Genomic DNA, 16,444 nt, shown 5'->3' with positions numbered 1-16,444 from the left:
CTGGGGGAAGAATATCTACCCCCTAAAGTCTCTCTTTACCCCTAAGGAGGCTTCCCATATGTCCAGCTTTTCTGGGTCATGACCTCAGTTTTGGTCTGCCAATCTCTGAGAAGGTTTAAAGGCTAAATGGAAAGTTCCCAGAGCTTGATAGCTAGAATAAGTCGATACAGCTCATGAAAAGATCTGAGGATGCCACTATATTTTCCATGCTACTATCATCTTGTTATAGTGCTACTTTTTTATATCTCTCTGATGAAGTTGTAGTGCTCATTTGGGTGGAATATTTATTGATCTTTAGTGCAGATAATTTTTGAGCCTTTCTTATATGCTTTCCTCATAGTAATTTTGAGTTTAATAGCTGTACAGCTGGTTAGCTTTGATATTTTCCATCAAGACAGAGTTTACCAGTTCATGGTGAGTTCTCCAGAAGTGGCTCAGTGCCAGATCTTTTAACATTCTGGGTCTCTTTATACTTGTAGCACATTAATACCAGAAAAAATTAAAGAAATCCTCCAATACGTTCTCTCAAAGTAATTTATTCACAATCTGTAACTGGTGGAATGGCGAGCAAGGTGTAGTACACAGTTCTTATAGTATCCCTTAATTCTATAGACCCCAAACCCTTCAGCTGTGTGTCTGCCCTACAAGCATGTTGAAAATTAATTCGATTGTTTTCTGGAAAGCAGCGCTTTTGATCCTATTAACTGTTTTCATTACTGACCCAACTCAAGAGGTGGACAAATTAAGCTTCAGGCTTTTGGATAGTCAGTGCCCGGTTCAGAACCATAAACAGCTGTTTTAAAATGTCTGGAGCAAACATTGTTTATATAATTCAGTCAAACCATAGCGCTGTGCATCCACCAAGCTGGCAGAGGAAGCACATCCAGGAACCACTGATGTTCTCTCCTCCTCCCCCCTCCACCTGCTGAGAGCTCTGTCCAAGCTGCTCTGATAGAGATGGGATTTTGGAGAAGCCTGTATTACAGCATTGCATGGCCTCTGATGTGGTGCTGCACAAGGGGAGAACCCCAGCCTGGCCTGTGTTTTCAGTTTGGTGCTTTCCACAGGAATGGGACCTTGTGTTAGGTAGCAGGGGAGAGAAATGCTTGTCTTGCCTGAAAGAATGAGTGGGATGTACAGCCAGCAGCAGAGGGCAATCCAAGGCCCTGCTTCAGTGACTTACTGTGGTGTGATGCCTTTCAGATGAAGGTCAGGCAGGACGAGGAGAAGCAGCAGCTGTGCTCCCTGCGGGATCGCCTGAAAACAGCATTGCAGCTGGAGCAGAAAGAGGTAAATCATGTCCCCATTCCTAGGCACTGCTAGTGCAGCTGCCTGGTGGAGAATCCATGGGGAGCAACCAAGCAGAGAATTTCACATGCCTCAAAGGTGGTGGTGTTGCAGCCCTGGGGAATGGAGCCCACTATTCCCAGAGCGGGTGAGGAACAGAGGGGAAGGGCTGTGATGGCAGGATCTGTGGGTTTCTGTACCACTCAGTTCTGTGCTTGCTGAACTAGGCTTGCCAGTCACTACCCTGTGTGCAGGTTGGACCTCCCTTAACCGGGACTCCTTGGTCCAGCATGAACCGTGGATGTGCCTGGATCACAGAGCCCAGGAACAGGGAGTTCTGGCAGTGGGGCAGGAGCGCTGTAGGGGAGCCACGTGTGTCTGTGTGGCGGGGGAGGACAGGCAGCGTGGCGGGGAGCTGTTGCCCCAGCTGAGCTTCCTGGCCCTAGCGGCTGTAGAGCTCTGGCCCCAGCAGCAGCCGTGGAGTTCCAGCCTTGTTCTGACTCCAGCGGCTGGGGAGCCCCAGGCCCAGTGGCAGCCAGGGAGCTCTGGCCTACCTGTGGAGCTCCAGCCTCAGCAGCGGAGCCAGGCGGCTGTGGAGCTCTGCCCGAGTTGCACAGCTCTGTCCACAGGCTCTGGCCCCAGCAGTAGTGCGGCCGGCAGCATCTACAGGGCCCCGGAGGGGCTCGGCAGCAGCCGCGGGGCAGGCTGGTGGCAGCACGGGCCATGAGAGGAGGGACCTCCCCTGGTCTGGCAAATCCCCTCGTTCAGGACCAGTCAGGTCCAACCTGTAGTAAGATCCCATCTCTTCTTGGATGGGACCTTTCTGAGATGCCCATCTGGCCTCTCTGCTGTCAGGAGTCATCTTCAGGAGAGATGGGCATGAGCTAATGGCTGCCTCTCTCTCTCTGCTAGGACGGGGTCGGCAAGCAGCCACGGTACAGCATGCACCAGCTGCAGGGGAACAAGCAGTATGGGACCGAGAAATCAGGGAGCCTCTTTAAGAAAAGTGATGGGTAAGTGCAGAGCTCCCTAGTCTGCAGCATCACCAGGGCAACCCTGCTACCCCCTCAGCTGAGCTGCCCTTGATACTGTCTCTCTCTCTGGGTCAGAGGACTCGTTGCTGTATGCAATGAGAACTAGGGGCATCAGCATAAACCAAGTGGAATGAGAAATAACATGGAGGTGGGGTCTAGCTGCATTCTGGGGGTGGGCGGAGCTGGGCTTAGGGCCGGCTGCACAGTCCAGTGTTTCGGGCAGTGGTGCAGGAGATCCGGCTTCTATTCCTAGATGTGCCATGCACCAGTGGTGGCCCCTTCATAGGGGGGTCATGGTGCTGAGCTCCTGTGAATGGCTTTGAGGTCTGTGCACGGTTCCATCACTGAACAGCTTTCTTCATGATGTGGGGAGTGGCACTGGTGGTGCAGGGAACTGGGCAGAGTTCCAGGGAGGGCGGGGGAGCCTGGGAAGACGTGGAACTGGTCAGAAAAGCAAAAGATGTTCAGGTTGGGAGCCTGTAGGGAATGCACCTCGGAACACAGTGTTCAGTGGGAGAGCCCAAGGGGCTGGGATGCTCAGAGATATGGGGGTTGGCTGTCCTACCCCACTTCGGCTCTCTGAATGCACCCTCCAGATATACAGCCTCTAGCTTTCCCTGGGAGAGTCCTGTAACTCACTCATACTTGTCGGGTCTTGTTTTCCTCTTTCTTTGTCATAGAATCATAGAATACTAGGACTGGAAGAGACCTCGAGAGGTCATTGAGTCCAGTCCTCTGCCCTCATGGCAGGACCCAATACTGTCTAGACCATCCCTGCTAGACATTTATCTAACCTGCTCTTAAATATCTCCAGAGATGGGGGATTCCACAACCTCCCTGGGCAATTTATTCGTGTTTGACTACCCTGACAGTTAGGAGCTTTTCCCTAATGTCCAACCTAAACCTCCCTTGCTGCAGTTTAAGCCCATTGCTTCTTGTTCTATTCTCAGAGGCCAAGATGAACAAGTTTTCTCCCTCCTCCTTATGACACCTGTGATGGATTTGTGCAGGTGCGAGCACCTCGCGCCCCCACGTCCGCTCAAGGCCGAGCCCGGGGAGGGGGCGGGGCCCTGCGAACCCACCGTCTGGTTTTGTCTCTTTGGCCCCCACCCGGGGTCCTATGCGTGGTGTCCAGGTGCGGGGGCGATCACCCCTCAGCCCTTAAAGACTGAGGGGGCTCGGCGGCCCCTTCGTCGGCCTCCCCCCTCCTCGGGTTTGAGGGGATGGGGGGGGCGCTGCGTCGGTGTGGGGCCTGACCTTGGACCAATGTCCTCCTGCGGTCTTGGCCACTCGGGTTTAAGGATTCCACAGTATTGCTTGTGGGGGGGGGGGTGATGAGGGGAGAGGGGAGTGGGGGACCCGGGCCCTCCCTCACCTCCGGGTCCCAGCCCAAGGCCCTAAGTGTAGGTCGGTGACCAGCTGTCGCCCTCCACGGTGGACGGGGCTGCGGCCCTCAACTCGTCCGCCCACGGGCGCCAAAAGGGCCCCGCCTCGGGCTCCTTCCACTCCCCGCTGACTTGCCCCGGTGGCGGAGCAAGGATGGGGTCACTCACCACGCCGGAGTCGTCGGGCGCGTCCCAAGGCGAGCCGCCAGCTGCCGAGCCTGTCTCTCCTCGTCACCCGGGGGGCTTGGGGTCTGGTGCTCCTGGACGCCAGGGCGCCCGCTGTTGCACTTCCCCCTCTCCTGCCGGGACGTCCCCGGCCTTTATGGTCGCTGGGGGATGATGTCTGGGCGGTGAGCTCCGCCCCCTCTGCGTCCTCACCCCCGTGGCTGCCCCGGCGTGCTCCCGTGCCCTCCGCTGGAGCGTCAGCCGGGGTGGCAGAGCCAGCCGCTTCCCCGTCGCTCGCGTTCGGCCCCGCCTCCCGTTCCTGGCCCCTGTCGGCGCTGCGGGGCGTCCGGACCCAACGCCGCCGCGCCGGTGTGTTCGCCTGCCGCAGCGGCCACTTTTCCCGCCGCGGGAGGGGTTCTCCCGCGGACGCAAGTGCGGGCCCCGCCGGGTCCGTCACAACACCCTTTTAGATACCTGAAAACTGCTGTCATGTTCCCCCTCAATCTTCTCTTTTCTAAACTAAACAAACCCAATTCCTTCAGCCTTCCCTCATAGGTCATGTTCTCTAGACCTTTAATCATTCTCATTGCTCTTCTCTGGACCCTCTCCAATTTTTCCACATCTTTCTTGAAATGCGGTGCCCAGAACTGGACACAATCCTCCAGCTGAGGCCTAATCAGTGCAGAGTAGAGCGGAAGAATGACTTCTCGTGTCTTGCTCACAACACACCTGTTAATGCAGCCCAGAATCATGTTTGCTTTCTTTGCAACAGCATCACACTGCTGACTCATATTTAACTTGTGGTCCCCTATAACCCCTGTTGAGTGAGGGCCAGGCGCTGGACCAGGAACAATTCTGTAGCAGTGTCCGTTGACCGGCACGTGCATTGTGCATTGTCTTTGTGTCCGCAGGCGAGGCTAGAAGAGGCTGTGTAGACCCATGCTGCTCCAGTTCCCTCTTACCATTGCATGAGCAGAGTCAAAACCCATATTCTTCCATGTTCTTAGCCTAGCTAAGCAAGTTGATTGTTCTACCTTTGGGTATAGTTACAATAGTATTTTCTTGTTATTATAATATTCCCTACTGGCTAAGCTTCCCCACCCAGGGACTATGCCCTAGCACAGGGATGGGGAACCTTTTTTGGGTTGGGGGCCACTGGCCCACAGGAAAATCAGTCAGGAGACGCACAGAAGTGAGAAGCAGGGGAAAAAATTCTCATTTTGGCTCCTGACCGAGAAGGAGAAAGATACTTTCCACATTCTCCTCACATACCAGAGCCTGGGAGGGGGCAGGCTAGTAGATTTTGTGCACTCCAGCCCTCAGAGGGGCAGCAGGGGGGCTGGAGCACAAAGCAGGTTCCCCAGTCCTGGGGGGGGGGCATTGAGTCTTGGGGGCTGGGTCCAGGCAAGCTAAGGGCCCTATCTGACCCCCAGGCTTGAGGTTCTGCACCCTTGCCCTAGCAGCTCAGCTTCAAACACTGCTTTGTGCTTGCGCTCCTTCTCCGTGAGTGGTGAGAACAACGGAGCCTTTTCTGCCTTGGCAAAGCCCGTGCTGTCTCCTTATGCATTATTTGACATTTGTTGCCACCTGAATGCAGAAGCCAGGGTATGTCTACACTACAGAGTTAGTTCGAACTAACGGACGTTAGTTCGAACTAACTTTAATAGGCGCTACACTAGCGCTCCGCTAGTTTGAACTTAATTCGAACTAACGTAGCGCTTAGTTCGAACTAGGTAAACCTCATTGTACGAGGACTAAGCCTAGTTCGAACTAGCTAGTTCGAATTAAGGGCTGTGTAGACCCTTAATTCGAACTAGTGGGAGGCTAAGGCTTCCCAGGTTTCCCTGGTGGCCACTCTGGCCAACACCAGGGAAACTCTATGCCCCCCTCCCGGCCCCAGACCCCTTAAAGGGGCACGGGCTGGCTACGGTGCCCGTGCCAGGTGCAAGCCTGCCAGCACCCAGCCAGCAGACCCTGCACCTGGCACGGATCGAGCCAGCCACCCGATGCCCCCCACCCCTCCCCCTCTTCCTGGGACCAGGCTGGCGGCTCCTGGGAGCTTTCCCGGGACCGCAAGAGGTGGGCACCCGCCTGGGCTAGTGCAGACATCGTGGACCTTGTCCACGATCTCCGCACTAGGCACAGGAAGGTGGCCGTCTAGGGCAGGAGAGCTGCCAGCCTGGCCACCCAGGAGCAGGTGTGCATGAAAATCAAGGTGGTCCACTGAGACCCCCGACCCTGAGCCCTGAGCTTACAATGGCCGTACTGGGTCAGACCAAAGGTCCATCTAGCCCAGTAGCCTGTCTGCCGACAGCGGCCAACCCGCTTCAATATAGAAAAAGAGAGAGCCACTGATTGCATACCCCTCATTGTCACCTGTTGCCTCACACTGGAATCCATATGGGGTATCATCAAACAGTTACAACCATATGTGATGGGGGCCCCATCCTGAAGGAAATAGTTCTTGCCTTCTCTTCTGGTCTTCAAACAACCTCCCAGCTTCACCAAGCTCATGATCAAGCTTTCCATGGACCAGGTCACAACGCAAAGCAGCACCAAGCCTTGCCAAAACAACAGATGTGAAACCTGCAGACATATCTGAATTGCTCTGGTGACCAATGCCCTCCCCCCCACACGTTTTAAGATCCAGGGGTTGTATGTGAGGTGTACCTCACCCTCTACAACAAATCCCCCAAGTGCGACTGAAAGCAGAGGTCACTATGCTCTTGAATGAACTCGCACAGAGAAATGAAAAAAGGCAAATGCCAGATCACATGTAGACAAACACGTTTCACAAAATGCTCACTCCACATTTGGCTTCTTAGTTCTTGCTCTCAACAGAACCCTCGACAACACCATCAAAAGCTACGTTTACACCACCAGCTATGTTGGCAAAACATATTGCTCAGGGATGTGAATAAGCTGTTCCCTTTAGTGTCATAATTTACACTGACATAAGCACTGGTGTGCATAGCATAGCTTCTGCCCCAGGGAGTTGGGTGCAGCCCAGCCCTTACCCCAGCGCTCCAAGCATTGCAATCCCAGGGGTTTGGCCCTGCTCCCTGGCTGCTCCCCTACATTTCTAAGAATGGACTTGTGACCTGGTCCTGGGGGCAGCATCACTCGCCATTGGCCTACTGAGACTCATGTCAGGGTGGCGGCTGGGCCAGACCTGAGTGTTGCAGGGATCTCAGAGGGTGGCCAGCCCCAAGGGACAGGAGCTGCAATAGCTGTCACGCTATCTTTTAAGACATTGTGGTGACCATTGTTGGGGTCCAACCCACAGGCTGAGAACCCTGCTTAGATCAGCCCTGATAGGCAGGGCTCGCCAAGCGGCGGCGAGCCGTTTGCCAGCTGCACGGAAGCGCACGCTGCACATGGCAGACCGCGCTGCGTGGCTGCACTGGGCTAAAATCTACTCGCCATGGCCAAGGGTGGCTCCGTCCTCACCTGGCCGAGCTAAGCAGCTTGTCAGGAGCTGAAGCTGTGTCCCCCTCTGTTTTCTCATTGCTCCCTGCAGTGGTGCTGCTCTGCACGCCCTTTTGACAGGCTGGTCCCTGGCTGAGGGAGTCTCTAGCTCCAGGGGCTGTGGGACTTTGAACATCTCCTTGGAAATGAGAGTATTCCCGGTTTCTTTTCAGGCTGCGAAAGGTGTGGCAGAAGAGGAAGTGCACAATCCGGCATGGCTACCTGACCATCTATCACAGCACGGTAGGGCTGGTGCTGCTAGCACCTTCATGGAAGCTGCTCAGAAGAGATGGTATGATCTTCTCCAACTCCATGCTGCTGGCCTGACCCAGACCTACTCAGAGTCTTTCCATTGAGGCAGAAGTTCTTTTGCTCTAAAAGACAGTAGGGTCTGCCTGGAGAGTGCACCAAGCATCCGGGTTCAGGGGAAAGTCATTGTTGTGATTTCTTGTTACTGATGACAGTACCAGCAAGGACAAAGTACCTGGGTTGCTGGGCAAGCCAGCCGCCAGGCTTCAGTGGATTTCTCCTCCTGTGGAAGGCCAGGCAGAGCTGTTAGGGAAACTAGGCTCTCACTGGCAGACTCCTGTAGAGCAGGGCCTTGAGCTTGGTTCTCCCAACTTCAGGTTTGTCCCTAGCTGCTGGTAAGTCCTTCCTCTCTGCTTCTGCCTCAGTGACCTTATAGCTTGGGAACATGGCAGGAACCTGTCCCAGGGGATGCATCATAGTGATGCTGTGAGTACTAAAGCTCCTTCTCCCATCCACCAGCTAAACCGTCTACCTACCAAGCTGAATTTGCTGACTTGCCAAGTGAAGCCAAACCCAGATGACAGGAAGTGCTTTGACCTCATCTCACGTAAGTGCCATAATTACACATTTTGTAGTGCCTGGGAAGACCCAATGAACAGGCATGGGCTGGATTTCTGACTCAGGGTCATGAGTATGATAAATGCAGAAGTGGGGGCCAGCAAGTTTATACCAAAGCCTGGTAGATAAGGCTTTGGGGTACAACTTCCCCCAAAATCTTAAAAACCGAGATTTTGGGAATAAAACATCCGCTGCCACCACCCAAATATTAATAACGAGATTAAGGGAAAGATCATTTGGGAAATCTCACCTCTATTATGAAAATCAGGACACACAAGTAACCAATGCCAGGTTAATAAAAAGAAAAGAGAAAACTTTTATTATTACAACAATATTCCTGTTGCAGGCATAAGGATCAGATGGAAAGGTAAGAAAATATACTCATGGAGGAATTACACCATGGGCTAGAAGTTAGTTAAAAAGAAAAGCCAAACATCTCTTAAGCAGTGCCAGATCTCAGATCCCATACCCAGCCCTTAAAACAATAAAGCCTAATGAAACTACCTAAACTTTACCCTACTTACAGAAAGAGAAGAATGGTGTCTGGGAGAGAGAGAGACATGCTTGTCCCTCCCTGTAGCTGCAGAGGACTCCCCCAGAGAGACAAAAGGAGAAAAGAAAAAACCCCAAATTCCTTTGTCCCAGTTTGAAAGTCCCACCTACATTCCTACTGGCCACTCCACCTGGCTAGGTGTAGTTAACCCATTAATCCCCAGGCTGCTGGCTACCCCTCATAATCATGACCCCAGGTTCACAAGGCTGTTAGCTGTCCTGAGCTTTCAAGCTGCTTGACGAAGATAGAGGCGGGGTCTGTGATGAACAAGAGTCAGTACAGTGGGATCTGCCAGTGTGTGCCCATGCTGGATGTCTGCCTGAAGGTGGCACTGGCAGGGGAGAGCAGAGATACGGTAACAATCACATTGTGATGCAGGCAGCTTAGCCAATCACAGTTGTTCCTAGATATTGGTATTGCAGCAGTGCTCTGAGTCAGGGCCCTGATTGCTGCTGCATGTGTGATCCGTAAAACAGCGACCTGAAAGGACAGGAGGCTGAGGAAAGATGGAAAGAGCAAAAGGGATAGAGTTCAATGATGCAGCGTTCTTGCAGCCTATGGCTATGTGGTCTGGAGCTCTTGCACCTGATCCCTCTGGGGACCTACTGCCTCACCCTGGCACCGCATTTGGGTGGGGCAGGCAGGGTGCTAGCCAATATTCCCTTGAATCTTTTAATGTGCACCACCAGTAGAAACAAAACCTAGATGAAGGTATTCTGCTAACAGCTGGGCAGCATTGGTATCTCTCCTGAGAGGGTGCCCAAGCTGGTGCTGGCCCACGCACATGGGCTGCAGAGGCTGAGTGAGTGAATGGTTAGCATTCTCTGTGTGCTGGCTATGCCACACGTCCCTTGCCTGGCAATGCAGGGAGCTGGCTCTGGCTGTTGGGACGGTCTGGGTGCTGATTTGTTTCAGATCTAAACACAAATGGTTCTGTGTGTCTCAGATAACCGCACCTACCACTTTCTGGCCGAAGATGAGCAGGAATGCACTGCGTAAGTACTGGGGTGGGGACGGACCGCACTGAGCAGGGAGCAGAGCATAAAGGTCCTTGAGGTGAACAAGTGCTAGCTCTGTGAGCTGCTGAATGGGATCCAGCTCCTTGGACCACCTTACTCCTGGCTGCAGCCCTGTGTCCTCCTGTCCCCTCCAGCAAGGAGGGCAGGAGCATAGCTAGGCTGAGGCCTGATTTGCCTTTCGGTTGGGTTGCCTCTGTCTTCCCTGCAGAGAGATGCAGCAGTCAGAAGCCAGCAATGGCCTGGCTGAGTTCAGGGATCCTTCCTTCACTACCGAGCTCCTGCCAGTCATAAGGTGTGAGAAGGACCCTGCTGTGAGCCCACCCTACTGAGCCTGCACAGGCCTGTAGCCAGAAAGGGCTCACCCCCCCCCCCCCCCCGCTGGAAATGTTGGCACAAGGTCCAAGATGCTGGGGGCTTAGGGCTGGAGTCAATGCCCACCCCTGCAGCCAGGAGATGCTGCTCTGCAGCCACTCCAGGACTCTGCCAGGTGCCAGCATGAAGTCAAGGGGCAAGGTCTCTCATCAGAGCGATGTGCATGAGCAGAATTTGAGGTCTCCCCATATTAGCCTGGAGCATACCGGGGCTCATGCCTAGTTCTTGCCTCTGCTGCTCCCCCATGGACCAGAGTACAGAGCCTCTATGCCCTTGCTGACAGGGAACACAGCTCTGGAGCACAGCCCTCTCTAACTGCACCTTCCTCCTCCTCCTCGCAGCTGGATTTCTGTTCTTAGCAACAGTAAGGAAGAGGCTCTGAATGTGGCATTCAGCCGGACGCAAGGCAGCCGAGAGAGCAGCATGGAGGGGCTAACCAGGGCCATTATAGAGGAAATCAGATGCATGCCAGGGAACAGTGTGTGCTGCGACTGCTCTGCACCTGGTGAGCATGTTCCCGGGGGGCTGGGACAGGGACAGGTACCTGGAGTCACTCTCTGCACAGTCATGCCATGCTCACGCTCCAGCCTCTCCAGCTGCTGTCCCGAAAACGTCCTGGACTGCAGTCACAACACAGCGCTGCTGGATCCCTGGATGGTAGGGAGTGTCTTGGCACCCTGCTTCCACCCCCGCCAGCATACCGCTGCGCCTATCCCCCTCCCCAGCGCTGCTCAGGAGCTTTCTACAGCTCCCCTGGAAAATGCCTGCACTCCTCCCTCCAGCAGAAATAGCCATTTTGGCAGGAGCCTGTCATGGGGGTTACCCTGGAACAGCTCTGAGCAGCCAGTCAGGGTTCTGGGGAAGTGCCTGCTCCCTCTGAACCCGCTGTCCCGAGGGCAAGAAGCTCACCCAGCTGTGGCATCAATGGAAGGATTCTGCTATGGAACTGCCCAGTGAGAGGGGACTGCGCCCCCTTAGCCATCACTTAGCTCAGCCCTTTGTCTCCCTAGTCAGATCCTCCAGACGTCTGCTGGAATCGTGGGGCCAGTTCTGGTGCCCACACCTCAGGAAGGATTCTGACAATTGAGGGGTCAGAGAAGAGCCCCAGGAATGATGAAAGGGTTAGAAACCTGCCTGCTAGTGAAAGACCTAAGGCGCTCACGCCATTTAGCGTACCGTGATATGGTTGGTCAGAAGTACCTGCGGGGGCAACAGATATGCACTGGTGGCTCATCGATCGAGAAGGAAGATCTGACAGTCCAGTAGCTGGAAGTGGAAGCGACACATTCAGAAGGGATGGAGATCCCGGTGATTTGCTAAGGGAAGTGCTAACGTCTCCATCCCTGTCTAGTTTTGACTGAAGACTGGCTTCTTTTCAGAAAGGTCTGCTCTGGTTGAACAGGGATCATGGAGAGGTCTCTAGCCGGAGGCCAGAGGAGATGATCACAGGGCTTTCCTCTGAGCAGTAAGAAGCCCCAGGAGCTGCTTTGTACTGGGCCACTTGCAGTGCAATCCTCTCTGCCCTTGCAGCAGCCTACAAACCCGCTCAGCCAGTTAGTGTCTGTCTGGTCCAGAGCCACGTCCTCTGCTCTAGCCTCGCCCGCACTTCCTTGCTCCCTGGGCCTCAGCCATTCCCAGGCACTGGAGACAGAGGAGATGGCTACCCTTGCACTTGATCAGGAAAGCATTTGTCATTCTCGGGTGCCTAACGTACACACCCTCCCTCCCCACAGGAGCGGGGCATGCACCACCTTCCTTTTCTCTTTGTTAAGCTAAATGGCATGAGCTTCGCTCAAGTCTTTCACTGTGAGGCAGGTTTTGCTGCAGCATGTGCAGATGTGAATGCTGCTTTGTCAGGGTAGATAGAAGCAAACGCCGCTGTTGGGGGCAGAAGTGCTGACAAACAACGTTCACCCCTCTGCCTTTTAGCGACAGGGCTGCAGGCACGGCCTTGTCATGAAAAGCTGCGAAATGTGGCATCCCTGTGCTGATCCTGAGCATCATTGCTAGGGAGCTAGCACCTGAGGGGCCTAGGGTGGCTAACCTGGGTGTCGCTGGTACGGCTCCTCAGGGAACCAGCACTTTCACCAATGTGCGAGAGCAGCACGGCTGCTGCAGCATTTCTGGGCAGACCTGCTCTGAGAGTGCCACTGTGCACACTGCACAACCCACAGCCACAGCCGCTTGTCTGCTCCTGCACCAAACTCCTGGGGAGTAATGGCACCCAATGCTGGCGTGGGGCACCCTGCCTAGATGGGCAGAAGGGATTCCCCACACTGCTCCCAGCCCCAGCCAAAATGGGGATATTTTCAAATACTTCCGATCTGTGCGTCATAAAACATCCCCCTCTGCCGTCCCTGACTCAGCCAACCATGTCAAGTCAAGTGGAGAGGCTCCTTGAACTCCGTTGAACTTCCCCTTCCTGTTTTCACATTTATTTCTACAACCCAGTTAGGCCTCCTTGATTCTCTTTCTGGCCCCAGGGCAGACTACAGAAGCCTGGGGGCGCTGCTCTGATGTGCGCCACCTGAGAGACCATCCACCAGCTTGGGACCCACAGAGCTCATTTTCCTCCAGCCATTTCCCCCCAAGTGCCTGCTGCTGCGCGGAGGAGCTATGACAGCACGAGGCCCAGCCAGGGTTCCCTTAATAAAGTGCTGCTGCTAGCACCAGGGAAGGAGAATCAGCTCATTGTTCATGTTCCTTCTTTCCCGGTTTAGCCTCTCCTCCTCCTTCCTTTCCTGGCCCTGTGCCAGGCTGCCCTCCATGTCCACTTTCCTTCATTCTCTCCTTTCTGCAGGTCCACAGCCTCCACCCTCAGATACCCCACTGTAAGTATTAAGGGGGCTGAGACAGAGAGGTGCTTCGTTCCCGCCGAGCCACAGCGCCTCTGGCAGAATGGTGTTGCTAACCAGAGCAATGTGCTGTCTCCCCAACAGACCCAACGTGGCTCTCCATTAACCTGGGCATCCTAATCTGCATTGAGTGCTCTGGGATTCATCGGGAGATGGGCGTGCACCACTCGCGCATCCAGTCTCTGTCTCTGGACAAGCTGACAACCTCCGAGCTCTTGGTAGGGAACTGTCTGTGTGTACGGTCTCAGGGTGCCCCCTCCGCGCCACCGCTGCCCCACTAGCCCCAATGGTTCCCCCGCCTCTGCTGTTGCACAGATGCACTTCCTCAGGCAGCCCTCCACTCTGCGCAGGCCCACCCCTACTCTGCTGCCAGCCGCGCGCACCCCCACACTCTGCTGCCAGCTACGCACACACCTCCCCCACACTGCTGTCAGCCACGCGCAGGCCCACCCCCACTCTGTTGCCAGCCACATGCATGCCCCCCCCGCTCTGCTGCCAGCCACATGCATATACCCCCAGCCTGTGTCTACATCGGCGCCCTTTTCCGTAAAAGGGATGCTAATGCGACACTTCGGAATTGCAAATGCCACGGGAGATTTAAATATCCCCCGCGGCATTTGCATGAACATGGCTGTCGCTACACGCTGCACGGAGTAGGTAGTCGAATTAGGCTCTCTAATTCAAACTACCGGTACACCTAGGGAGAGAGCCTAATACGAACTACATACTCTGTGCCACGTGTAGCTGCGGGCACGGAGTCCGCACTAAGGGGGATTTAAAAATGGCGGCGCCCGGCAAGATGCAAATGAAGCCCGGGATATTTAAATCCCGGGCTTCATTTGCAACTTCGAATGCCTATATTAGCCACCCTAGTTCGAACTAGGGGGCTAGTGTAGACATACCCCCACTCTGCTGCCAGCCACACGCATATACCCCCACTCTGCTGCCAGCCACACGCATATACCCCCACTCTGCTGCCGGCCACACTCATATACCCCCACTCTGTTGCCAGCCACACGCATATACCCCCACTCTGCTGCCAGCCACGTGCATATACCCCCACTCTGCTGCCAGCCACGTGCATACACCCCCACTCTGCTGCCAGCCACACGCATATAGCTCCACTCTGCTGCCAGCCACACGCATATAGCTCCACTCTGCTGCCAGCCACACGCATATACCTCCACTCTGCTGCCAGCCACGTGCATACACCCCCACTCTGCTGCCAGCCACGTGCATATACCTGCACTCTGCTGCCAGCCACACGCATATACCCCCACTCTGCTGCCAGCCACACGCATATACCTCCACTCTGCTGCCAGCCACGTGCATATACCTGCACTCTGCTGCCAGCCACACGCATATACCTCCACTCTGCTGCCAGCCACGTGCATATACCTGCACTCTGCTGCCAGCCACATGCATATACCTCCACTCTGCTGCCAGCCACACGCATATACCCCCACTCTGCTGCCAGCCACACGCATATACCCCCACTCTGCTGCCAGCCACACACATATACCTCCACTCTGCTGCCAGCCACACGCATATACCTCCACTCTGCTGCCAGCCACATGCATATACCTCCACTCTGCTGCCAGCCACACGCATATACCCCCACTCTACTGCCAGCCACGTGCATACACCCCCACTCTGCTGCCAGCCACACGCATATACCTCCACTCTGCTGCCAGCCACACGCATATACCTCCACTCTGCTGCCAGCCACGTGCATACACCCCCACTCTGCTGCCAGCCACGTGCATATACCTCCACTCTGCTGCCAGCCACGTGCATATACCTGCACTCTGCTGCCAGCCACACGCATATACCTCCACTCTGCTGCCAGCCACACGCATATACCTCCACTCTGCTGCCAGCCACACGCATATACCCCCACTCTGCTGCCAGCCACACGCATATACCCCCACTCTGCTGCCAGCCACACGCATATACCTCCACTCTGCTGCCAGCCACACGCATATACCTCCACTCTGCTGCCAGCCACACGCATATACCCCCACTCTGCTGCCAGCCACACGCATATACCTCCACTCTGCTGCCAGCCACACGCATATACCCCCACTCTGCTGCCAGCCACGTGCATATACCCCCACTCTGCTGCCAGCCACACGCATATACCTCCACTCTGCTGCCAGCCGCACGCATATACCTCCACTCTGCTGCCAGCCACACGCATATACCCCCACTCTGCTGCCAGCCACATGCATATACCTCCACTCTGCTGCCAGCCACGTGCATATACCCCCACTCTGCTGCCAGCCACACGCATATACCTCCACTCTGCTGCCAGCCGCACGCATATACCTCCACTCTGCTGCCAGCCGCACGCATATACCCCCACTCTGCTGCCAGCCGCACGCATATACCTCCATTCTGCTGCCAGCCACACGCATATACCTCCACTCTGCTGCCAGCCACACGCATATACCCCCACTCTGCTGCCAGCCACACGCATATACCTCCACTCTGCTGCCAGCCACACGCATATACCTCCACTCTGCTGCCAGCCACACGCATATACCTCCACTCTGCTGCCAGCCACACGCATATACCCCCACTCTGCTGCCAGCCACATGCATATACCTCCACTCTGCTGCCAGCCACGTGCATATACCCCCACTCTGCTGCCAGCCACACGCATATACCCCCACTCTGTTGCCAGCCGCACGCATATACCTCCACTCTGCTGCCAGCCGCACGCATATACCCCCACTCTGCTGCCAGCCGCACGCATATACCCCCACTCTGCTGCCAGCCGCACGCATATACCCCCACTCTTCTGCCAGCCACACGCATATACCTCCACTCTGCTGCCAGCCACACGCATATACCTCCACTCTGCTGCCAGCCACACGCATATACCCCAACTCTGCTGCCAGCCACACGCACGCCCCCCACTCTGCTGCTAGCCATACACACACTGTTGGGGTATCCATCCCACTCTACTGCCACCCCTGAAGCACTCCCTCAGGGTGCTTTCCTGCTCCACTGCCGCCAACACACACATCTTTATCTGCCACCATCGTCAGCTGCTGCCTATACACAACCCCTCTGGCACACCTTGCTCCACTGCCTCCCGCCTGCCTGCCCTCCTGCTCCATTGCTGCCTGCCCGCCCTCCTTTGAGGTGTCCGTCCTGCTCCACTGCCACCCTTTTGCCACCTTCAGGCCCCTTCCCCCGCTCAGCCGCTGCCCACACACGCTCCCTGGGAGTGCTCCCCTGCTCTGCTGAAGCTTGGATAGTGCATTGCATGGGCAGAAGCTAGTTATAGCATGGGCAGGGGCATCTAAGCAGCTTACAGTGAGAGGTGGACTCTGTATGTCCATGCCTTCCTGGCCCTTCCCAGCCCACACCCCACCGTACTCTGACTGGCACACACTCCCGGCTCTCACCAGGATGCTGTATGTCGTGCTAA

The 16,444-nt window shown here is 55.5% G+C and overlaps 1 protein-coding gene across 8 annotated transcripts in view; it reads left to right on the top strand.

The window, feature by feature from the left end:
- LOC102448900 (arf-GAP with SH3 domain, ANK repeat and PH domain-containing protein 1-like) overlaps positions 1-16,444 on the top strand; it is a 100,776-nt gene that overhangs the window by 43,639 nt on the left and 40,693 nt on the right. For all 8 annotated transcript variants that reach the window (XM_075901428.1, XM_075901427.1, XM_075901426.1 and 5 more), the window contains 7 exons: positions 1,204-1,290; positions 2,200-2,300; positions 7,513-7,582; positions 8,108-8,195; positions 9,706-9,754; positions 10,492-10,655; positions 13,090-13,223. In XM_075901428.1, coding sequence (XP_075757543.1) covers positions 1,204-1,290; positions 2,200-2,300; positions 7,513-7,582; positions 8,108-8,195; positions 9,706-9,754; positions 10,492-10,655; positions 13,090-13,223 — 693 coding nt within the window. The remainder of the gene's footprint in view (positions 1-1,203; positions 1,291-2,199; positions 2,301-7,512; positions 7,583-8,107; positions 8,196-9,705; positions 9,755-10,491; positions 10,656-13,089; positions 13,224-16,444) is intronic.

The sequence above is a fragment of the Pelodiscus sinensis genome, chromosome 18 (assembly GCF_049634645.1).
Source record: "Pelodiscus sinensis isolate JC-2024 chromosome 18, ASM4963464v1, whole genome shotgun sequence".
NCBI lineage: Eukaryota > Metazoa > Chordata > Testudines > Trionychidae > Pelodiscus > Pelodiscus sinensis.
The sequence above is the reverse complement of the archived record's forward strand: the minus strand, read 5'-3'. Positions and strand labels throughout refer to the sequence as shown.